The sequence below is a fragment of the Pongo abelii genome, chromosome X (assembly GCF_028885655.2).
Source record: "Pongo abelii isolate AG06213 chromosome X, NHGRI_mPonAbe1-v2.0_pri, whole genome shotgun sequence".
NCBI classification, from domain to species: Eukaryota; Metazoa; Chordata; class Mammalia; order Primates; family Hominidae; genus Pongo; species Pongo abelii.
In genome coordinates this window covers 48404887-48430283 of record NC_072008.2, presented here as the reverse complement: position 1 = coordinate 48430283, position 25397 = coordinate 48404887, and the positions used below count along the sequence as shown (strand labels likewise).

The following is a 25397-nucleotide window of genomic DNA, read 5'->3' as shown; positions in this document are numbered from 1 at the left end:
CAAGCACTTTATGCGTTTTACAAATATTAATTCATTTAATCCTCCCAATAACCCCATCAAGTAGTTACTATTATTATCATCCTTATTTAGCAGATGATGAAACTGAGGCACAGAGAATTTAAGTATCTCTTCCAAGGCAACACAGCTAGTAGGTGGTAGAGATGGTTTCTGAACCCAGGAGAACAACATGCTCTTGATTCACAACACTATCCTCCCTTCCTTCCCCACCCTGAGTGATCTGGTATTTCTTAATTAGAGCTTTGAATATATGGAGGAAGTGACGGAATGAGCATACCTCCAAGCATTGAATAAATGAAGAGAGTCAGACATCAGAGCATCTTTTGCATTGTTTATAGATACCATCCTTTATTAAATGCACAACAGAAAGAAATGAAAGGAAGGTAAAATCTGTCTCTTCGAATCTGAGTCATGGATGAATTTTTGGATCAATTTTCACGTGCATATCACACCCCTTGAGCCATTCAGATAAATCATGGCCAGAACAGTGTAGCCTCCAAGAAGTCCTGGAAAATGAAGGAAAGGAGAGAGGATGAAGTGGACAGGTTGATGGGGTGGCAGTGACACTATCCCTGGCTGCCCATGGTCTGGGCCATCCCCATGAACTTACCAGGCAGACAGCCCATTCTGTGAGGACACAATCTGCTTGGCACACATGATGTCATCCAGAATATGGCGATTGAGCAGGTCTGAGGGGGAAGAGAGGGACATGGTGATCTGGTGCATTGGGGATAGGGTAACAGTGAATGGAGGGCTCAAGGGTTTTGGGTTCCTTGGGGCCTGAAGAACCTCAACCACTATGTTGACTGGTTCTTGATGACCTTGATTCTCTTGTCGGTTGGTTATGAATGATCTTAATCACCATGTTAGCTGGTTCTGTACAACCTTAACTCATGTTGACTGATCCTGGATGATCTAGATTGTCATGTTGGCTAGTTATGAATAACCCCAACCTCCATACTGTCTGGTCCTGGACAACCTCAACCTCCATTTGGGCTGGCCCCAAATAACCTCAGTCTCCGTTTTTTCCTGTCTTGGACAACCTCAACCACCATTTTGGCCAACACTGAACAACTTTAACTGCTATTCTATTTTGTCCTCAACAACACCAGTCTTATCTGGAAAGTTCTGTCATTTCTGCATGGAGGTTATCTGTTTCTGTTTCTAGAACCAGACACTCTGTTTCTTTCCTCAGGGCCTGGGTAATCTTGACCCCAAATCAGGACAGTTTCTATCTCTGTTCCACATGGAGGTAAGTTTCCTGTTTTCTGAGTCTAAGAAAACTGCAGTGTCCATTCTGGGTGAGGATTGGGAGCTCTGAGCTCTTCTGTCCTAAACAACCTCTCAGGATAGTCTGGGTAGGGATACAGGATGGTGTCTCTAATAGCTCAGGCAACTTTTCTCCTTTTCCCATCATTTTTCTCTTGTTGCAGGAGATTATGGCTTAAACAACCTTGCCCTCCATGTGTGGGAGAGTAGGGCCCAGCAGGGCTTCAGTGTGTCCCCAGTGCTGACTTACCATGACAATCCATGTGGCAGAGGTTCTTGGTGGGTGTAATGCCATTGTCACACCACCAGGCAGAATTCAGTTGGAAAATGCCATATTCACTGCTGCCATCAGGATTGTGGTCCACGAAGGCGGTGTCAAAGCCACTCTCATAATGAGCCATGCACAGCCCTGGGGCAGGGAGAAGGGAGGCAGGGAGTAGTTATAGAGCCTGGGAATAGGGAAGGATAGGATGGGGGGAGGACAGGGATGGTTGTCATCTCAGTTGTGAGGGTGGTGATCTTGGTTTAGTGGTGGTGATATTGGTGATTCTGGTGAGACATCAGTGATGGCGGTAGCGATGGTATTCATGATGGTAACAGTGGTGATGATATTGATTGTAGTGATGGTGTTGATGGCAGAGATGGAGGTGATGGTTGTGAAGGCAATAATGGTGGTGGAGTTAGAGTTAGTTAAACTACTCAGCATAGTCAGTCAGGGAGTGACTCAAAGGATCATGCCCAGGCCTGGAGAGGTGATAAAGGACAAGAGGGGGCCTGGGTCTGAATGTGGTGGGTGGCTCAGGGTTTGGATGGGATTTGGGGCAACTGGATTCTCACAGTCTCCAACGCCGTAGCCCTTGTAGCCGTTCAGCCCTGCTCTCTCCAGTCTTGCTGCCAGCTCGCAGCGTTCATAGATCTTGGCATCCACAGTGACAACCATCAGCGTGGCCAAGGTCACTACCACAGTGCCCCAGGCCTTCATTATGGCACCTGTAAGCCCTCCCAGGTGACTTGCTCCAGACTCACCCTGTAGTGTTCGGAATTAGGGGCATTCTGGAACTCTGGGCTCTATGAGCAAAGGTCTAAGTGGTAGATTCTGGAACACGCAACACAGAAGCCTAAACATCGCCCAACACTGTTGCATTGGGGATTAAAGGCCCCACCTCCCAACACTGTTGCATTGGGGATTAAGTTTCTGACATCTGAATTTTGGAAGGGACACATTCAAACCATAGCACTCATCCTTGGTACCTTGTTCACCTCTCTGCACTTAAAGTGCTGTTCCATCCTAATTTACTGGAATGTGCCCCACATTTCATATTACAAATGGCATATTACATATACATTCTTATGCTTGACTGCTTTTTCAACTTCATTCTCATTCTGCCTTTTGTTCCTCCATTCACTTACACTGCCTTTCAGCCACTTATATTCACCCATACTGGGCCTCATATTATCGCAATTCCCCACAGTCTACTTAGCATTACCCAAATTCTTTCATGTCATATTCCTTCTTCACTCCACTCACTCTCACTCAGACTCATTTCCTATCTTTACCTCTATTTCCCGCCCCTGCATCAAATGACTCTGGCTTACTTGCACGTGGCCCAGCCTTCAGCTTCTTTCATTGACCCGGGGCCTCATTATTTCCCCCATTCACTCCCCTTCTGCCCCTCCTTCACCTCTATTCTCTCAGATGCTGTTCCAGGAACACCCCCATTTCCTGGAGCTCTGTCCCTATTACTCCCAAACACTAGCTGAAGTTACCCACACATACTTAGCCTACGCTAAGTGAGCCAAGATCGCACCACTGCACTCCAGTCACTGTTCTTTCTCAGTTTTCTCTTCATTGTCTCCATTTACTCTTACTCTGCCTCTCACTGCCTCATTCATTTAAATCTATTCCCATTGTAACCCCTATCACCCTCTTCTTGCTCATATTCTGCTCCTGATTCATGGCTGCCATTCTGCCTCCCAGTACCCGCATTCTGTCACACTGTGCCTCAAATTTGTTACTTTTGCTCACATTGGGCTCCCCATGTTTCCTCGCTTTACTCACCCGAGGCCATGGAGCCTTCATCCACTCTCTGCCTCACAACACCCACCTTCACCCATCCTCTGCTCTTCACTTTCATTCCCTCTCACTCTGCCCAACATCACCTCCATTCATGCGCACTCTTCAGCTCATTCACATTTGCCGATTCCCACTGGGATCCCTGTGCACCCACGTTCCTGGGCTACTACCCTGTATTACGCCCATCTAATCCCAGTCATCTCTAGTCATCCTTCTCCCTCATAGCACCCACACTCAAACTCGGCCTGCTTCACATTCTACCATGTATCCATCTCCACTCTTTTATTCTGTCCCTCCCGCACCCCATTCTTCCCTTTCCATCCCACATTACCCCCATTCACTCCTACTGTCTCCCTAAATTCCCCTCTCTTCATTCATCTTGTGCCTCATAAAACCACCATTCATTCACACTTTAATCCTTAGTACTCATATAAACTCCACTCACATTCACCCCCTTCAGTTGCCCCATTCATTCAGAGTCTGCTCCCACTTTCACCTTTTTTCCACTGAGACTGTGCCTCATTTCCCATCATTTACTTAATCTCATCATAATCTCAAATTCATTCATAATTGAATGCAGGCATAGTCATTCCCTCACTTTGGCCCATATCCACTCCACTCTGGTGTTCATTCACCTCCATTCCATTGTCTTTTGCCTCTCCTTGCTCTCATTTACTCCCAATTTGCCCTTCAGTCACCATTATTCATGCCCCTCACCCACCAGTCCCATGTGTCTCCTGTTCGCTGACACTCACATTGGCCAACACAGAAAAGTCTGATGGATTGCTCAGGATTTGATTTGGCTGCACGCACCAACCCCACCACAAACACCAGTGGCTTCAAGAGGAGGGAAGCAGATTCCTCTTTTGGAGGCAGGTAATCCAGGGCTAGTGTGGTGGCTCCAAGGTCACCAGAGACCTGGCTCCTTCTGTGCTGTTGCTCTGTCAACCTCACCTGCTGCTTCTGGTCCAAAATGACTGCTCACAATTGGCAAGGCTTTTGTGGTCTTGATAAAATGTATCATAAGAGCAATTGTAATGATAACTCGCCAGCCACGTGGGGGCTTCTCTCATTGTCTTTGGGTGGGAATGTCATATGGTGCAGACTCTGTGGTGGGACCAGCCACCTGTCAGCTTCTCACTCTCCTTCACCTAGCCACCTGCTGCTTAGGTTACTGTATGAGGAGGTCACACCTGTAGGGACTGATGGTAGAGGATACCCAGGACAGAGAGTGGGGGTCCTTTCTCTGCAGCAGCAAAGTTAGCCTCACATAGCTTGTGCATGCACATTGTGGGCCCTCTGATAGTTGCTGAGGGGCTGTATCACTGGCTCCTCTGCCCCCCAACTCTCACCAACCCTAAAGGATTTCCTCCTTTGTGTAGCTGTGTGTGTACAAAGTGGTTGGAGATGACGTTTAGGTGCTAGAAGGGGCGACACTGTGATGGGCCCTAAAGGACCAGCCCTTTCTATTTTCTACCTCCTAATGCATTGAGAGAGTGGATAAATTGTATACCCAGGAGGTGCTGATGTGTCAGGGAGCAACAGACGTGAGTTCCTTTTTTACTTTCTTTCTTTGCCTTGTCTACTGGGAAGCTCCATTCCTTTTGTTGTTGTTTGTTTGTTTTTTGTTTTTGAGATGGAGTCTCACTGTGTTGCCCAGGCTGGAGTGCAGTGGTGCGATCTTGGCTCACTGCAACGTCTGCCTCCCGGGTTCAAGCGATTCTCCTGCCTCAGCCTCCAGAGTAGCTGGAATCACAGGCGTGCTACCAAGCCCGGCTAATTTTTGGTGTTTTTAGTAGAGACGGGGTTTCACCATGTTGGCCAGGCTGGTCTTGAACTCCTGACCTCAGGTGATCCGCCTACCTTGGCCTCCCAAAGTGCTGAGATTACAGGCGCACGCCACCGCACCCAGCCCAATATATGTGTATTTTTAACGTTACTATATAATGCTAGATTGCTTCAGACTGGTCTTTACAAATCGGATCCTTCTTATGGTTTCCCATATGTCCAGAATGAAATATGAGCTCCCTGGCCAAGGAGGCCCTACAGCACCTGGCCCCAGCCTACACCCCCTACACTCCCAACACACTGACACTGTCTACCCATCCAGAAAAAGCAATCTGTTAGCCACCACTTAATACACCCCTTCACCCCCGGTGTGTGTGTCCCACACCGCCGTTTATTTTTCAGCTTGTTTGTCAGCATACCGACCTACCGTCCTTCAAACGCTACAACGTAAACTCTCAGTCCTGGCCACTGGCGGACTTTTCCCTACCTCCTACTCTTTGTGCACGCAGAGCAATTTAGCCACGCACCCTGCCTTCCCGTTGTTTTACACCTGCAACCCTGTTGCTGCCCTCCAAGTTCAAAGTGCGAAATTGCCACCTGCTAGAATCTTTTCCTTAGTTGGGCACTTCCCCTCCCCGCCCTGCCGTAAGAAAATTGGTGTCTGAAGTCTTAGGAGTGCCAGCCTCTGCAGAACTTAGTAAACACCCGCTTTGCGACGCAGCCCCAGAAGCGAAAAGACACGGTGGGTGCGGCCATCTCGCCTGGAGCAGTGACGTCACCGGCAAGGCTACCTTCTCTCTGCGCCTGCGCTGTGGCCCCATGTTGACTATTGGCGGACGGGGTCTCAAAGGCGCCACTGAGCTTGCGCAGAACCGACCGCTGCAGCCCTTTAGGCTGCGGTGCCAAAGAGTCGGTCCCGAAGCGGAAGTGCTTGTTGGGGCCAGGCTTTGTAACGGTCTCCTGAGCAGCGAGCAGAAAGAAAATCTGTTATCGAGAGAGAGTGAGGTTGAGGGGGCAAGTGCTAGGGGTCGTGGGCTGAGTGATGGGGAGTTCTGTGGGATGAGTGAAGTGGGAGTTGGGGGTTGAGTGATGGGGGACCGAGAGGTCAGTGGACGAGGTTCTAGGGGCTCACTGGTGAACAAAGTTATGGGGGCTAAGCAAGATTAAATGGGGCTTATTAAACTTTGACTTTTACACATTTTCCAGCACAGTGACCTGCCCCTAAGGGTTCATGCGCATCCCTCAGACCCCTCTTTAGACGCGCCCCGCTTCTCCCTCTGCCCTCTCCCCTTGCCCAAGCCCCGAGGTGGGGGCCTGGTGTGAATGCTCCCGCCGAAGTGAACCTGCACCCCCGCACCCGAAGGCCTCTTTCCGGCTCCTGGGCAAGGCGGCCCCGGTGAGGTGAGCAGAAGGAAGGAGAGGCACCTGCGAGGTCTCACCTGACCCCGGGCCTCGCCCAGAGTTGGGGGCCTAGGAGGAGGGGTACGTGCGGGGTCTGAGGCAGATGGGGGTAAAATGTAATTGGGATAATAGTTTTAGAGTGTAGTTTTTTTGGCATTTAATAAATAACATTTGAATTATAGATTAATTCAGAAATAGAGGAAAAGAAAATCAAAAGGAACTAATTCTTCCCCCACACATTTAAATGTCCATTTTTAGACATTTTTGGTGTGTATAGGGGTATGCCTTTTAAACATTTAACATATAGCTTTAAAATGGATTCCCGCAGTTTTAAAACCTACTTTGTTTTCATATAAAAGTTTAATGTAATTCAGCTTAAGATTTTTTTGTACACCTTTTAAAAACGTTTAGTTGAGATACATATACCACAAAGTGCATAGATACTGTACAGTTCCATATAACGCTTTTAACAGCTTTGTAGCATTTTATCTTTTATATTTTGTTATTATTAATCCCTTATGGGTCATAGAGGATCGTTTAAGTTTGGCATTATTGAAATCAATGCTGAGACGTGGGTACGTACAGAGAAATTATGAAACATTATGATAAATTATTTCCTTAAGGAAAATACCTAGAAATACACTTTATGGGTCAGTACACAATTTAATATACGTGTATATAAAACCTTTTGTGTTCAATGTTCACATGAAGAGTGAGTAATACACAGATTGTTAAAATCACATGGTTGCCCAGACTCTTCCAGAGAGCAGTCTGATGGCCAGCTGATGTGAGGGGATTGCTAGGCAGCTAATTCTGGGCACTGAAAGTCTGATGGGGTCTCCTCATCTGCTGTACTCTTCTCCACTTGTTCCAGCTCAGCCATCACACATCTCTGCTTTTTCCCAAGAAGAGCAGGAAATGGCCAAACCCCAGGTAAGTATGTTGTCTGTTTCTTCATTCCTCTGTTTTACTGTGGATGTGACGAAATATGTGGAAATCTCTGCCATAAAATAGGAAAATATTTGTAAATAAGGATTAGGATCAGGCAAAATAAGAGACAACAGATCAAGGCCAAGTTAGAATGTAGAGGTGTGCAGGACTCAGGGTGTAACAGATATTGATGTTGGGCTGTCAGTTTCTCTTTGAGCCTTCTGGTAGCCAAAGGGAAACATAACCAGTACCTTGGCTCACCTTACTCATCAGGAGAGAGCACATAGCCTTCATGGGAAGTCAAGGTTGCCTGGAATTGTGTTTAAAGGTATTTCTTTGCTGGGTCTTCATGTGGATAGTGCAGTTGCCCTCAACCACAGCCTGGTGACAAATGCTTTCCTGCAGATATGTGCTACAGCTTTCCTCAGTGAGCTGGAGACATCATGTCAAAATATAACTTGGGAATGAAATCTCTCAGGGAACCTGCTTGTCTTTCCCATGATTTTCCTGAAGCAGTTTTCTTAGTTGGACTTTGAATTATCTTTTGTCCAAGAGACAAAAATTTTTCAGATACCTGCAGCCCACCATATTTTTTCTTTCACTTTAAACGTTTTTATTTTTTAAATTAACATACAGTGAAATTGATTTTTCTGTTAGATTGGTGGAACTAATCTATAGGATAGATAATAGTTTCATCACCCCAAAAAAACTCCTTCATGCTACTCTGTTAATAGACATATCTTCCCCAACCTGTAACCTCAGGCAGCGGCAGGTCTGTTCTGTGTCACTATAGTTTTGTCTTTTCAAGAATGTCATATAAGTGAGGTGTCATGTATTATGTCACCTTTTCTTTCTGAGATGATTGATTTACATGCAATTGAAAGAATAATACAGAGAAATCCTGTGTACTCTTTTCCTAGGTTCCCCCAATGATAACATCCTGCAAAAGCCATAGTACAATATCAAAGTCAGGATGTTGACATTGATATGGTCGAGCCCCATCATCGCAAGGATCCCTCAAATTGTCCCTTATAGCCACAGCCACTGCCCTTCCTCCCCCATACCCATTCCTAAACTCTTGGCAGCTACAAATCTGTTTTCCGTTTTGGGAATTTTGTCATTTCAGGAATGTAATAGAAATGGATCGTATGGTATGTGACCTTTTGGGATTTTTTTGTTTGTTTCCACTCAGCACAATTCCCTGGAGATTCATCAAAGTTGTGTGTGTCAGTAGTTGTTTCTTTGTTATTGCTGAATAGTAGTCCATGGTATAGATGTACCACAGTGTATTTATCCATTCACCTGTTGAAAGACATTTGGGTTATTTCCAGTTTTTGGCAATTATGAGTAGAGCTACTTTAAACAATCATGCACAGGGTTTTGTGTGAACATAGGTTTTCATTTCTGCGAAGTAAATATTGAATTACTGGGTCATATGGTAAGTGTATGTTTAACTTTTTAGGAATCTGCCAAATTATTTTCTAGAGTGGTTGAACCATTTTCATTTCTCCCAGCAATGTATGAATTCCAATTGTTCCATATTTTTGTCAGTACTTGGTATTGTCAGTATTTTTTGTGTAGTCATTTATCTCATAATGATTTTAATTTGCATTTCCTTAATGGTTAAAGATGTTAAGCATCTTTATATATGCTTATTTATTTTTGGTCTATCCTCTTGATGAATGTCTGTTCAAAAGTTTCTGCCCATTTTTCAGTTGGATTTTCTTGCTGTTGAGTTTTAAGAGTTCTTTATATATCCTTTTTACAGGTCCTTTGTCAGATACATGGTTTGTAAATGTTTTCTCCAAGTGTATTGCTTGTTCTTTTCTTCTCATAACGTTGTTTGCAGAGCAAGAATTTTTAATTTGGAAAATTTCCAATTTATGAATCATTTATTTATGGATCATGCCCTTGGTGTCATGTCTAAGAACTTTGCCTAACACTAGGTCATGAAGATTTTCTCCTATTGTATAATTTTATAGTTTTAGATTTTACATTTAGATAGATGATTCCTTTTGCATTAATTTTTTTTTTTTTTTTTTTGAGATGGAGTCTCACTCTGTTGCCTAGGCTAGAGTGCAGTGGCGCCATCTTGGCTCACTGCAACCTCCACCTCCTGGGTTCAAGTGATTCTCGTGCCTCAGCCTCCTGAGTAGCTGGGACTACAGGCATGTGCCACCACACCTGGCTAATTTATATATTCTTAGTAGAGACAGGGTTTCACCATGTTTGCCAGGCTGGTCTTGAACTCCTGACCTCAGGTGATCCGCCCACCTCAGCCTCCCAAAGTGGTGGAATTACAGGCGTGAGCCACAGCGCCCGGCTCTTTTGCATTAATTTTTGTATAAGGTATGAGGATTAGGTCAGGTTTCATCATTTTGCATATGGATTTCCAATTGTTCTAACCCCAATTGTTGAGAATTTTTTTTTGCTTTATTATTTTATTATTTAATGTTTTAATTTTTTTTTTGAGATGGAGTCTTGCTCTATCGCCCAGGCTGGAGTGCAGTGGTGCGATCTCGGCTCACTGCAACCTCCAGCTCCCAGGTTCAAGCAATTCCCCTGCCTTAGCCTCCTGAGTAGCTGGGACTACAGGCATGTGCCACCACGCCTGGCTAATTTTTGTATTTTTAGTAGAGACAGGGTTTCACCATGTTGGGCAGGCTGGTCTCAAACTGCTGACCTCAGGTGATCTGCCTGCCTCAGCCTCCCAAAGTGCTGGGATTACAGGCGTGAGCCACTGTGCCCAGCCTTATTATTTTAAATTGACACATAATAATTATACATATTTATGGGGTATACTGGGATGTTTTGGTAAATGTCTACAATGTGTAATGATCAAATCAAGATAATTAGCATATCCATCTCAAACATTTATTTCTTAGTATTGAGAACATTCAGAAATTTCTGGCTATTTGAAAATATACACTAAATTGTTGTTAATTATGGTCACCCTACAGTGCTGTAGAATGCTAGAACTTATTCCTTCTATCCAGCTGTACTGTATCTGTTAACCAACCTTTGGCTACCCACCCCGCAACCCTTTCCTGCCTCTAGTAACCACTGGTCTTCTATGAGAACAACTCTACTTGTATGAGAAGAATTTTTTAAGCTTCTGCATATGAGTGAGCACATGCAGTATTTATCTTTCTGTACCTGGCTTATTTTACTTAGGATAATGTCCCCCAGGTTCATCCACTGTTGCAAATGGCAGAATTTCCTTCTTTTTTTTTTTTTTTTTTTTGAGATGGAGTCTTGCTTTGTCGCCCAGGCTGCTTGGCTCACTGCAACTTCTGCCTCCCAGGTTCAAGTGATTCTCCTGCCCCAGCCTGCTGAGTAGTTGGGATTACAGGCACCTGCCACCATGCCCAGCTAATTTTTGTATTTTTAGTAGAGGCGGGGTTTCACCATGTTGGCCAGACTGGTCTTGAACTCCTGACCTCAGGTGATCTGCCTGCCTTGGCCTCCCTAAGTGCTGGGACTATAGGCGTGAGCCACCGCTCCCGGCCTGAATTTCCTTCTTTTTAAAGGCTGAATGATATTCCATTGTGTATATATGCCACATTTTCTTTATCTGTTCATCCAGTGATGGAAACTGAGGTTGATTCCATAACTTGACTGTTGCAAATAATGCTGCAATAAACATGGGATTGTAGATATCTCCTTGACATGCTAATTTCAGATCCTTTGGATGTATACCCAGGAGTGATATTACGGGACCATATGGTGATTCTTTTTTTTTTTTTTTTTTTTTTGAGACGGAGTCTCGCTCTGTCACTTAGGAGTATAGTGGTGCGATCTTGGCTCACTGCAACCTCTGCCTCCCGGGTTCAAGCAATTCTCCTGCCTCAGCCTCCCGAGTAGTTGGGATTACAGGCGCCTGCCACCACGCCCAGCTAATATTTTTGTACTTTTAGTAGAGACAAGTTTTGCCATGTTGGGCAGGCTGGTCCTGAACTCCTGACCTCAGGTGATCCACCTGCCTCGGCCTCCCAAAGTGCTGGGATCACAGGTGTGAGCCACCACACCCGGCCTCCTCTAAGCACATCTTTAGCTGCATCCCACAAATTTTCATATGTTGTATTTTCATTTTTGTTCAGTTTGAAGTATTTTCTAATTTTCTTTGAGACTTCCTCTTTGACCAATGTATTATTTAGAAGAATGATATTTAATTTTCAAGTACCTAGGGATTTTCCTGTTATCTATTACTATAAAAAAATCATTATGGTCTAAGAACATATTATACTTTGCATGATTTCAGTTCTTTTACACTTGTTAAATTTGGTTTTCTGACTCATGATATGGCCTTTCTTGGTGAATGTTCCATGTGCATTTGAAAATAATATATATATAAAAATTAGCCGGCTGTCATGGCACGTGCCTGTAGTCCCAGCTACTTGGGAGGCTGAGGCAGGAGAATTGCTTGAACACAGGAGGTGGAGGTTGCAGTGAGCCAAGATCACGCCATGATTGCACTCTAGCCTGGGTGACAGAGCGAGACTCTGTCTCAAAAAAAAAAAAAAAAAAAAGAAGAAAAGAATGTATATTCTGTTGTTTTATAGTGGCGTGTTTTGTATATCTCAATTGCACACAGTTGGTTGATGGTGTTTAGTTCTATATTCTTGCTGATTTTCTGTCTACTGGTTCTGTCAGTTACTGAGAAAAGAGTATTGAGTATACAGTTATTATTGCAGATTTGCCTGTTTCTCCTGTCAGTTGTATCAGTTTCCCTTCATATATTTTGAAGCTCTGTTGTTAGATGCATACACTTTTAGGAGTGTTATATCTTTTTGGTGAATTAATTAATTTTTTTTTTTTTTAAGATGGAGTCTTGCTCTGTCACCCAGGCTGGAGTGTAGTGGTGCAATCTTGGCTCACGGCAACCTCCCCCTCCCGGTTTCAAGCGATTCTCCTGCCTCAGCCTCCTAAGTAGCTGGGATTACATGCGCCCACCACCACGCCCAGCTAATTTTTGTATTTTAGTAGAGACGGGGTTTTGCCATGTTGGCCAGGCTGGTCTTGAACTCCTGGCCTCAAGTGATCTGCCCGCCTCAGCCTCCCAAAGTGCTGGGATTACAAGTGTGAGCCACTGTGCCTGGCCGGTGAATTTTTTTATCCTTATGTCATTCATTATCCTGGATGAGTTTTGGCTCTGAAGTCTACTTTGGCTGTTATTAAATATGGTCACTCCAGTCTTCTTTGGTTAGTATTTCAATGGTTTACTTTTTTCCATTCTTACTTTTATCCTACCTGTATTATTATATTTGAAGCATGTTGTGTTTTTTGTTGTTGTTGTTTGCTTTTTTTTTTTTTTTTAGCAGGATCTCCCTCTCTCATCCAGGCTGGAGTGCAGTGGCATGATCTCGGCTCACTGCAGCTTTGATCTCCCGAGTTTAAGTGATCCTCCCACCTCAACCTCCCAAGTAGCTGGGACCACAGGCACACACCATCACGACTGGCTAATTTTTTGTAGAGATGGGATTTTGCCATGTCTCCCAGGCTGGTCTCGAACTCCTGAGCTCAGGTGACTCGCCTACCTCGACCTCCCAAAGTGCTGGGATTACAGGCGTGAGCCACCGTGCCCAGCCAGTATATTCTTTTAGACAGCATGTAGCTGGGTATATTAGTCTGCTCGGGCTGCCATAAAAAGTACCACAGATTGGGTGGCTTAAACAACAGAAATTAATTTTCTCACAGTTCCAGAACCTGGGAAGTCCCAGATTAAGGTACTGACTGATTTAGTTTTAGCCTCGGGCACTCTTTCTGGCTTGCAGATGGCCACCTTGTTGCTGTGTCCTCACATGGCCTTTCCTCTGCTCACACACACAGAGAGCAAGCTCTGATGTCCATTTCTCTTATATGTACACCAGTTCTGCTGGGTTAGGGCCCCACCCTTATGACCTCATTTAACCTTAATTGCCTTTAGAAAGACCCAGTCTCTAAATACAGTCACATTGCAGTTTGGGGCTTCAATGTATGAATTTGTGGTGTGGGAGTACATTCAGTCCATAACAGTTGGGTAATTTTTTTTAATCCATTTTGAAAACTTCTTCCTTTTAATTGGTACATTCAGTCCATTGACATTTAATGTAATTATTGATTCTCTTGGATTTAGGTATTTACCACTTTATTATTTGTTTTCTGGTTTTTCTCCCCTTTTATTCCTCTGTTTCTTTTGGGTTATTTGAACATTTTCTTAGATTACATTTTTATTTGTCTATTGTGTTTTTTACTATATCTATTTACAGAGTTAAATAGTTTTTTTTTGGTGGTTGCCCTGCAAATTACCGTACATATTTAAGTTTACACAACATGCTTAGCATCAATATTTTACCGCTTTAAATGGAGTGTGTGAACCTTACCATCTTATAAGTCCCTTTTCCCTCTCCCCTTTATGTTTTTGTTGTCTTATGTATTAATATTACTTTCACATACATTGAAAATTCTACCAGAAAATGTTATTTCTCTTCCAACTGTCAAATGTATTTTAAAGAACTCAAGGATAATCTATTCTATTTACCCAGATTTTTATCACTTTGATGTTCTTCCTTCATTGTTCACAATCTTAAGTTTCCTTCTGATATCAATTGCCTGTTATGAAGAACTGCCTTTGGCAGTTGTTTCAGAGCAAGTCTGCTGGCAACATGGTCTTGGTTTTCCTTCCTTGAGAATGTCTTCTTTCACCTTCATTTCTGAAGGAGATTTTTACTGCATATAGATTTTTCAGTGGACTGTTGTTTTCTTTTGGAACTTTCACAATGCTGTTCCACTTCTTCTGCACGCCCTGGTTTCTCATGAGAAATCCACAGTCATTTAAATAGTTGTTCTCCTGTAAATAATATGTTGTTTTTCACTTGTCCTTAGTTTTCAGCAGTTTGGTGACGATGTGTCTGAGTGTGGATTTCTTTGGGGTTATCCTGTTTTGGACTTGCTGAGCCTCTTGAACATATAGATTTTTGTCTTTTGCCAAATTTGGGGAAGTGTTCAGGAATTATTTCTTCCAGATATTTTTCTGTACTATCCTCTTTCTCCTCTCCTTCTGGAACTCTGATGGCATGAATTCTGGACCTTTTGGTATTGTCCCACAGGTCCCAGAATCTGTTCATGTTTCTGCAGTGTTTTTTCTATTTTTGGGATTAGGTAATTTTTATTGGTTTACCTTGAAGTTTACTTGCTCTTTTCTCTGATATCTCTGTTGTGTTGGGTCTATCAATTGGGGATTTATTTCAGTTATTATCTTTTTCAGTTTTAAAATTTTCATTTGGCTTTTTTTTATTTTTGAGACAGCTTCTCGCTCTGTCACCCAGGCTGGAGTCCAGTGGCATGATCTCAGCTCACCGCAACCTCTGCCTCCTGGGTTCAAGCGATTCTTCTGCCTCAGTCTCCCAAGTAGCTGGGACTACAGGCATGTGCCACCACGCCTGGCTAATTTTTGTATTTTTAGTAGAAACGAGGTTTCACCATATTGGCCAGGCTGGTCTTGAACTCCTGACCTCATGATCCTCCCACCTCAGCCTCCCAAAGTGCTGGGATTGCAGGCATGAGCCACTGCACCCGGCTGGTTCTTCTTTGTATCTTCTGTTTCTTTGGTGAAACTTTCTATTTTTTTGTTGGTTCCCAGAGTGTTTGCCCTTACTTCTTGGGGTGTTTTTATAATAGCTACTTTAAATACTTTCTCAAATAATTCCAACGTCAAATAATTCAAATAATCTCAGTGATGGTGTCTGTTGATTATTTTCTGTCATGCAGGTTGAGATTTGATTGGTTCTTTGTGTACCATGTAATTTTGGATCATGTCCTGGACATTTTGAAGATGATGTTATAAGTTGGGGTTATGTTTAAATCCTGAGGAGAAAGTTGATGTGTTTGTTTGTTATAGGCAGTCAGCCTGGTTGAGTTCAGGCTGCAAGTTCTAATCAACCTTCTGTGGTTTGTGGTTTCAATGTCAGTTCAGTTTTCAAACCTATGCAGTGCCATTCAGACCTGTTCTGTCTGTGTGCGGCCCTGTGGCCATTCTGGGACCTAGGCAGGTAGTGGTTTGTCCCTTAGTTCAGTTCTCAAAGTGTTCGCTTTTCTGTTTAGGATTGGATCCATCCATGCACAGCTTGAGGATGAGCCCGGGAGTGGATAAATGATTTTATGGGGTGAACTCCTCCTCTCCATGATTTCCTGTGTACTTTTTGGTTCTCTGTGGCCCTCCTTGTCCGTCATCCTGACAGAAAACTGAGATTCCACTTACTGTGCTATGCTGCACACTTCCCCCAACTGTGCCCGGTTCTTTTTACCACTCTTCAAGCCAGATCCAGAGGGCTGCTTCTTGAGCTCTCTCTCTCTGCGTCTCAGTGCTCTCTTCTTGGTTTGATAATGTCTTGATCCTGGGCCAGGAGATACCAGATAGTAAGTGGCAAACTCACAGTCCATTTAGTGGTACTTTAAATTCTGATGTTTTCCCATAATCTACCTGCTCCTTTTTTTTTTTTTTTTTTAACTTTTCAGAGTCATCAAACTGCTAGTTCATGCATTCTGTCCAAGTTTTGTTTTGTTTTGTTTTGTTTGAGATGGAGTCTCACTTTGTTGCCTAGGCTGGAGTGCAGTGGCGTAGTCTTGGCTCACTGCAACCTCCGCCTCCCAGGTTCAAGCGATTCTCCTACCTCAGCCTCCCAAGTAGCTAGGATTACAGGTGCCCGCCACCACACCTGGCTAATTTTTGTATTTTTAGTAGAGACGAGGTTTCACCATGTTGGGCAGGCTGGTCTCCAACTCCTGACCTCAGGTGATCTGCCCGCCTCAGCCACCCAAAGTGCTGGGAATACAGGTGTGAGCCACCACGCCTGGCCTTTGTCCAAGTTCTATACTTGTATTCAGTGGGAAAGACAGGGTAGAATGTGCTTCCTCCACCTTGCTTGTGCCATCCTGCACTGCCCACGGGACCAAGATCTCGGGTATGTACTTGTGTGCTCCAGCTGCCTAGCACCAGCCAGAAGGCACTGTACCAAACCTGTCTGCCATTTCTGCTTTTTACCACCATCGTGGGCCTTTGACAAACCATAGTTGCCATACTGCTGAACTGCCAGGCAGATTCTGCAAGCAGTTGGAAGGTTGGCTATGAGCTCACATATCTTTTTATTGTAGTTTCATTGTGGGATTTTTTTCCCTTCTGCTGGTCTTTTTTTTGTTGGGGGGGATGGAGTCTTGCTCTGTTGCCAGGCTGGAGTGCAGTGGCACGATCTTGGCTCACTGCAACCTCCGCCTCCCGGGTTCAAGTTATTCTACTGCCTCAGCCTCCCGAGTAGCTGGGACTACAGGCGTACATCACCACACCCAGCTAATTTTTTTGTACTTTTAGTAGAGATGGGGTTTCACCATGTTGGCCAGGATGGTCTCGATCTCTTGACCTTGGGATCTGCCCGCCTCAGCCTCCCAAAGTGCTGGGATCACAGGCGTGAGCCACCACGCCCGGCCTCTTCTGCTGGTCTTATAAAAGAAATGGAACTTTCTCATTGCAGATGGAACAGTTGCACACAAACTACTCAGGAATCTAAAAAAGATGTGAATATAAAAAGGCCCGATTGGCCAGGCGCAGTGGCTCACGCCTGTAATCCCAGCATTTTGGGAGGCCGAGGCAGGTGGATCACCTGAGGTCAGGAGTTCAAGACCAGCCTGGCCAACATGGCGAAACCCTGTCTCTACTAAGAATACAAAAATTAGCTAGGTGTGGTGGCAGGTGCCTGTAATCTTGGCTACTCAGGAGGCTGAGGCAGGAGAATCGCTTGAACCTGGGAGGCGGAGGTTGCAGTGCGCAGAGATCGCACCACCGCATTCCAGCCTGGGCGACAGAGCGAGACTCCATCTTACACACACAAAAAAGTATGATTGGTTAAATCACCCTCTGGAGAGAAGGGGACTCATCTTCACAGTTTGCTAAATGTCCCTAGGGAAGTTTGTCTCTCATTCTTTTTCTTTCCACCCCTTCCTCTGATTCCCTTTCTCCTCCCTATGTATTTATATCGAATTGGTCATTTTTCTGCTCTGTTGTTCCTGGTTCTTTCTTGGTGCTTTGCTGGTTCAATATACGCACATCAATAAATGTAATCCAGCATATAAACAGAACCAAAGACAAAAACCACATGATTATCTCAATAGATGCAGAAAAGGCCTTTGACAAAATTCAACAACGCTTCATGCTAAAAACTCTCAATAAATTAGGTATTGATGGGACATATCTCAAAATAATAAGAGCTATCTATGACAAACCCACAGCCAATATCATACTGAATGGGCAAAAACTGGAAGCATTCCCTTTGAAAACTGGCACAAGACAGGGATGCCCTCTCTCACCACTCCTATTCAACATAGTGTTGGAAGTTCTGGCCAGGGCAATTAGGCAGGAGAAGGAAATAAAGGGTATTCAACTAGGAAAAGAGGAAGTCAGATTGTCCCTGTTTGCAGGTGCTTTGAGATTCATTCTTTAATCACTTCCCTTGTGTTAGAAGAACTTCCTTTAGGCATTTTCTTAAGAGTAGGTCTGCCAGAGACAAATTCTTTCAGTTTTCCTTCACCTGAGAATGTCTTAATTTCCCCTTCATTCCTGAAGGATAACTTTGCCAGATATAGAATTGGTGGTAGACAGTCTGTTTTTGTTAGCACTTGAAAAATATTATGCCACTTTTTTCTAGCCTCCATGGTTTTTGTTGAGAAATCTGCTGTCATTCAAATTGTTTTTTTTGTTGTTGTTGTTTATTTTTTGTTTTGATTTTTTACCTATAGGTAATGCATTGTTTTTCTCTGGTTGCTTTCAAAATTTTTTCTGTTTCTGTAGTTTTCAGAAGCTTAATTTTGCCATGTCTTGGCATGAAATATGGATTTGGTCAGCTTCTTGAATCTGTAGGTTTATGTCTTTTGCCAAATTTGGGAAGTTTTCAGGTATTATTTCTTCAAATACTCTTGTTACCGCCTTCTGTTTCTCCTCATCTCCTTCTGGAATGGCAATGATATGAATTTGGATCTTCTGTTATAGTCCCATGTATCCCTGAGATTCTGTTCATTTTTTTTTCAGTTTTCTTTTTCTTGTTTTTCAGATAGAGTAAATTCTATTGATCTTTTCTCAGGTTCACTAATTCTGTCCTTCGTCATCGCCACTAAACTATTGATCTCATTCAGTGAGTTTTTATTTGCTTGTTGCATTTTTTGGTTCTATAATCTCCATTTTGTTCTCTGTTTTATAACTTCTGTTTCTTTGCTGAGATTTTGTTTTTATCTCAGAAGAACTTGTAATCATGGGAACATTTTTGTGTTGGCTGCTTTAAATCTTTGTAAATTGTTACTGGGCTGAATTGTGTCCTCCTCAAATTCCTACATAGGTACCAGAATTAGTGCAGAACCTCCAAGTTAAGGGCTCATTCCCACAAGACTACCTCTACTTCAGATGCCAGCCATGAGTGGGGTGCCCAGGCTACCTGCGTTTCTGCCTGGTTGACTACAAATTCAGAGATTCTCATGTACCCTTCAGGTTCAGTAATTTGTTAGAACAACTCACAGAACTCAGGAAAGCACTTATGATTATTAGTTTATTATGGTGGATACAACTCAGGAACAATAAAATGGAAGAGTTCTACAGAGCAAGGCATGGGAGAGTACAGAGTTTCCTTCCGTGCCCTCTCTGGGTGTGCCACCCTCCCAACACAGTGTGTTCACTGAACCAGAAGCTCCCTAACCCTGCCATTGAGAGGCTTCTATGGCAGTTCCATAACATGGGCATGATTGATTAAATCATTGGGCATTGGTGATTAACTCAGTCTGTAGCCCCTGTTCCCTCCCTAGAGGTCTAGGGGTGGGCCTGAAAGTTCTAACCTTCTAATAATGTGCTTGGCTTTAAATTCTAACCCCATCCTGGTGGGGCTCCAGGGAATGTGGTTGTGGGTGTTTACAAATGTGCCTTTCAGAGAATTCTTTATTCTGGTGAGCAGCTTAGTGCCTGTGTCTGACCCATGACCAGGTGTTCCTCTCCCAGGAAACCTGTTTATTCTGGCAGACACCCTTGTGGCTGTTGTCTGATCTGGGTCAAGCTTATTCCTACCACGATAGCCAATCTCTAGGAGAGCCCTGACTGGGAGAGAAGTTAGGTTTGGGTGTGTGGGGCAGGTGAGACACAGAGGAGGCAACGCAACAGAACACGGAAAGTCACGGAGGTAGCACATTCCTTACAGGTCCAGACGGAAGAGGGCAGCACACCTCACAGGGCCAACGGGACACAGAGAGCTGACCATGACACATGTGCTCAGCCAGCGTGTGGGGACAGAGAGGGGCACGGGGGGACAGACCCGTGGGGTGAAGCCTTTTCATGGAGAGTTTTAACTGATGGGTTTAGAGCAAGCAGGCGCAAGTTCCATGGAGTCACGCTCCATGGAAGTGACTGGAAGGTGGTCACTGCAGCATATCTGTGCAGTCTATGTGGGGTGTGGGGATCAGAGGGGCGAGTCAAGTGGGTTGTGTCTGGCTGTCCCCTAGGGAGGTGGTCACCAGTAGGTGGTTGTATAAGGCTGATATCTGAGTCGACCACATTTAGGAACAGGGAGGAGGTGGAGGACTGGAGACTGTGTCAAGGGTGACTGAGTCCTGCTTCTTGTACGAGAAAGTCCAACTTACATTCAAAGTGGATGCTAAAGCAACATAAAATTCCAGGAATTCACTACACAGGGGACAAACGGTGCTTCCTTGGCTGGGTGCCTGTTGTGTCAGATTTCCCCCTGCTGCATCTGCATGGTGTCTGTTCTCTGGGTGAGAGAGCCAATTCTTTGGCCAGCAGGGATGAAGAGCATTTCCTGGCTGGGTGCTTGTTGTGTGGGGATCCCCCTGCCGTCCTACCTGACTGCCATGTGTCTTGAAGTGGAGAGGGAGTGTCTAGGTAGGGGAAGGAAGTCTCAGGCTCAGTGGAGAAGAAGAAGCACTTCCGGTGGCTGCTTATTGTCAGTAAGGCTCCAGATTAATCTCCTTCGCTGGTGTCACAGGCTTGTCTGGTGTTGTTGGAAGGACTCCTGCTGATTTGGGGGAAGACAGAGACTACCTAGGCTGTGTTCTGTTGCTAGATTGGGGGTTTAGAGACACAGGCCTGGGTTGCCTTCCGTTGTTGGGGTGAGGGGATCATAAGATGTCCTGCCACTGTTTAAGTCCTTGGGTCCCTAACCTGTGTGCTTTCCACTTTCCTCCTCTCAGAGTCCTCTTTTGGTTGTCTCTTGCATCACTTTCAGGGTTTATAGTTGTACTTAGTGGGGAAGAGCAGGAAAGAGGAGTCTCTGCCATCATGTCAGGACTAGAAGTCTATCATTTCTATCTAATATCCATTTATATGAAACAAGGAAGGCTTGTAAGTATACAGTTTGCCACCTCGTGGTTTTCACTCAGTGTGGTGATTTAACAAATACTCATCAAATGAGTAACCAAATGTGGTCACCTTTTCCTTCTTAACAGTTGCAGAAGATTATTGTATTAGTCATTTCAGGCTGCCATTACAAAATACCAGAGATTGGGTGGTTTGAACAACAGAAATCTGTGTTCTCACAGTTGTGGAGGCTGGAAGTCCAGGATCAAGGCACCAGTAGGGTTGGCTTCTGGCGAGGCTGCTCTTCCTGGCTTGCTGAGGGCTGTCTTCTCGCTGTGGCCTCACATGGCCTTTCTTCTTTGGGTGCAGGGAGAGAGAGAGGGAGCTCTGGTGTCTTTTTCTCTTCTTATAAGGACACCAGTCCTCTTGGATGAGGAACCTACCCTTATGGCCTTATTTAACCTTAATTACCTCCTTAAAGGCTCTCTCTCTACATGTAGTCACATTGGGGGTTAGGATTTCAACGTATGAATTTTGGGGGGACATAATTCAACCCATAACAATTATAATTCAAGCATAAACCATCATTTTTCTTTTATTTGTTCCCTTATTGATAGAATTTTGGGTTGCTTCCACTTTTGTTTTATCACAGAGAGTTAGGAAGGGAATGAATGTGCATGTCTGTATTCTTGTGGAGACGTTTCTGTAGGACAGATTCCTATAACTGGAATTTCTGAAATGAAGAAATTGTTTTAATTTTTAAGAGGACTTGCCAAATTCTCTTCTAAAGAGGCTTAACAAGGTCATGTTGTCACCAAGAGTGCAACAGAATGCTTGTTTCTGAATATTGTCCCCACAAGCATATATTATCAGTGTTTTTATACCTTGCCAATCATATAATTGATGGATGATTGCTCATTTTCATGTATTTATTAATGAGGTTGACCAAATTTACATGTGTGCTAGCCATTTCCTGTAGAGAAGTTGTGAGAATAGTTCAATGAATAATTATATAGCTTTCATCTAGATTCACCAATTTTTGACCTTTTCCCACATTTATTTTTACTTTATTTCTGTATGTATATGTGTATGTGTGTGTCTGCATACACACATATGTATGCATTTATTTTGGGGGTGACAGTTTGATAGTTAATGGCAGACACAATAGCATAATGACAGCTTACTCCTGCTAGCCACTTCAGATAGTCTTTATGTTAGTCATCACTGTGAAGACCCTAATGGGGCTGTATGTTGAGCCCTGTGTAGCCCAGTACCTGTCCATTAATTTTTTAGTGAGAAGCCTATCAGCCTCTTAGAGACCCCGTTATTGAGTAACCAGGCCCAGATTTTTGGAGGAAGGCTCTTGCCCAGATTATTTAGGGGAGGGTGCCTGATTTGTATTTTTATTGATATTGTAGATATCAAGAAAAATATATTTGTAGACGTTGGTGATTAATTTTTATTATTTTGTCAGTAGATTTTTTTTTAATGCCTGAGAATTTGTCAGCTATGATTTAGATTTTGTTGTGGACTAGTTGACCTGACCTCCTGATGAAGGCTACTCTGGCTCAATAATCAGCAGGAGTGGCATGAACAAACCTAGAAATTTGAATTAATGATCATCATTCTCCAATGAAGGTGCCTGGCCTAAGAATACAGATATTTGTAAGAGTGGGGCTGGCCAGTCTCTTTAGAGACTATAACATCTTGGCTATATATTCCAAGTCTGATGTGGGGGCAGATTTCTCCTACAAAGCCTGACAGCTGAAGTCTTTGTAATTGTCATTGGTCAAGCCTTAATAATTAAAAATCACACATAGAGTTTTAGCCAGGAGCTGGACTCCTCAATTTCTTAAGAGCCAGGACATTCTCCTATATCATTAAATTACACTAAACACACTCAGAAAGTTAACATTGATATAATACTATTATGCAGTATATATTCTTTATATTTTAATCTGGAAGACTTCCTCAGCATTTCTTTGTTTTTCATGTCTGTGACATTTTTAAAGCACATAGGCCATCCGTATTGTGGAACGTCCCTCACTTTAGATTTGTCTGATGTTTCCTCATGGTTTGATTGAGGTCATGCATTTCTGGCAGGAAAAAAATGTAAGTGATGTGTCCTTGTTGTATCACATCAGGGGCATATGATGTCAATTTGTCTTTTTTTTTTTTTTTTTTTTGAGACGAAGTCTCACTCTGTTGCCTAGGCTGGAGTGCGGTGGCGCCATCTCAGCTCACTGCAACCTCCACCTCCCAGATTCGGGAGATTCTTGTGCCTTAGCCTCCCAAGTAACTGGGATTACAGGTGTGAGCCACTACGCCTGGCTAATTTTTGTATTTTTAGTAGAGATAGAGTTTCACTATGTTGGCCAGGCTGGTCTTGAACTCCTGGCCTCAAGTGATCTGCCCATCTTGGTCTCCCAAAGTGCTGGGATTACAGGTGTGAGCCACCACACCCAGTCCAATTTGTCTCATTTTTTATGATATTAATTTTGATCACCTGTTTCTCTCACTAGCCATGTTTCTCTGCTGTAACATTACTATTTTTCCTTTGTAATTAATAACTAATTTGTGGATGATACTTTGAGGCTACATAATTGTCCCATTCTTCATCAAACTTTTCACTGATTAGTATTATTATCCATTGATTAATCTTGCCTGAATCAGTTATTGTGATGGGTGCCAAATGACAATTTTCTAACTCTTATTATTTCTTCTGTATTTATTGTCATTTTACTATGAGGCAGACCTTCTTTATCTCCTTTATTTATAATCTGGAATAGAAAATTTTTATTTTTATGGGTTTTTATTTTAGTCAGTGAATATTACTGTCATTATTTATTTTGATGCTCAGTTGTCCCTGAGTTGGCCAGTGAGAGTCCCTTTAAGCTGGCTTTTGTGTCGTTTTGAGACATCCCTATAATTTTCTGAACATTTTCTTTAGAAAAAAAAAGTTATAAAGAAAAGTGGTTTATTTGGCTCACAGTCCTGCAAGCTGTACAAGAAGCATGACACCAGCATCTGCATCTGGTGAGGCCTCAGGAAGCTTCTACTCATGGCAGAAGGCAAAGAGGGAACAGGTATGTCACATGGCAAGAGTGGGAGCAAGAGTGGGGGAGGGAGGCACCAGACTCTTTAACAACCGGATCTTGTCTGAACAAATAGAGTGAAAAGTCACTCATCACCAAAGGAATGGCACAAGCCATTCATGAGGGATCCATCCCCATTACCCAAGCACCTCCCACCATTCCCTCCCTTTAACACTGGGGATCACATTTTTTTTTTTTTTGAGACAGTCTCTCACTCTGTTGCCCAGGCTGGAGTGCAGTGGCGTGATCTCAGCTCACTGCAACCTCCGCTTCATGAGTTGAAGCGATTCTCATGCCTCAGCCTCCCGAGTAGCTGGGATTACAGGCATGCGCCACCACTGCCAGCTAATTTTTTTTGTATTTTTAGTAGAGATGGGGTTTCACCATGTTGGCCAGGCTGGTCTCGAACTCCTGACCTCAAATCATCCACCCACCTCAGCCTCCCAAAGTGCTGGGATTACAGGCATGAGTCACCACACCCAGCCAGGATCACATTTTAACATAAGATTTGGAGGGAGAGATAGCCAAACTATATCAGTCCTGAAAGTGGAATTTTAAAGCTTTGGTAGGTTTGGTCCATTTCTGAGCTCTGAGCGTTTTCTTATTTTCTGGCACAAGATGTTCCGGCCTTCATCTTTAACTTTACTTGCCCTGGAATTGGCCATTTCTCCAAGGAGCTCTGGTTCCTGTTAATGGATAATTATATTTAGAAACCAAAATCTGGGTGCTAACTGTGCTCATTGCTGCTGGGGCATCATTACTTCTAGGCTCTTTCAGTGAACAGAGATGTGTGTGTGTACATATATATCTACATCTGTATGTCTACATCTATATGTGTGCACACGTACACCACACACACATACGTACATAGTTTGAGTTCATACAGCATCCTGGGAATCGTAGTCATCCCTCGTTGCATATTTGCATCTCCCTTCTTTAACAGTGAGAGCATTGGTTCCTAGCATCAATAATTCACTCATTTGTTTGGTCTACAATATACAAAAAGTAGAGTCAGAATTGCTGCACCCACATCACTGTGGAAAACCAGCCTACTGAATATAATACACAATTTGTTGGTATGCCTTTTATCTTTAGACTAAGGATAATGTCAGGATCTCAACCTCTGCTTTCTTATTGTTTCCATTTATTTGTCTCGTCGACCATTGCCTATCCCTTTACTTTTAGCCTTCTTGAATCACTTTGTTTTAGTTGTATTTCTTGTATACAACATACAGCTGGATCTTGCTTGTGAGTCAATCTGTAGATCTTCTTTTAATAAGCCTTCTTAAGGCCTAATAACATTAATTGATTTGGCTGGTATGTTTGGTATAAACTCTGACATGTTGTTTTATTTTATAATCATTATGTATATTAAGTTGCAATGACTTCTGTATTAGTCAAGGTTCTCTAGAGGGACAGAACTGATAGGATAGATGAATACATGAGGGGGATTTTATTAAGGAGTATTTACTCACACGATCACAAGATGAAGTCCCACAGTAGG

General features: G+C 43.5%; 2 protein-coding genes across 7 annotated transcripts in view; one reads left to right on the top strand and one right to left on the bottom strand.

The window, feature by feature from the left end:
- Window positions 1–337: 337 nt before the first annotated feature.
- SPACA5 (sperm acrosome associated 5) lies at window positions 338–3084 on the bottom strand. Its single transcript, XM_002831584.5, has 4 exons — window positions 2125–3084; window positions 1538–1696; window positions 629–707; window positions 338–524 (listed from the first exon to the last, which is right to left on the bottom strand). Exons 1-4 carry the CDS (start codon window positions 2267–2269, stop codon window positions 428–430), a joined length of 480 nt encoding a protein of 159 aa, XP_002831630.1. The 5' UTR covers window positions 2270–3084; the 3' UTR covers window positions 338–427.
- A 2921-nt stretch (window positions 3085–6005) lies between these two features.
- Window positions 6006–25397, top strand: part of ZNF182 (zinc finger protein 182) — a 31847-nt gene continuing 12455 nt past the window's right edge. Inside the window, exons 1-4 of one of the 6 annotated variants that reach the window (XM_054544035.2) lie at window positions 6006–6149; window positions 6356–6550; window positions 7425–7483; window positions 23791–23884. In XM_054544035.2, the coding sequence (XP_054400010.1) occupies window positions 23813–23884 (72 nt within the window). In that variant the 5' untranslated portion in view covers window positions 6006–6149; window positions 6356–6550; window positions 7425–7483; window positions 23791–23812. 6 annotated transcript variants of the gene reach the window in all.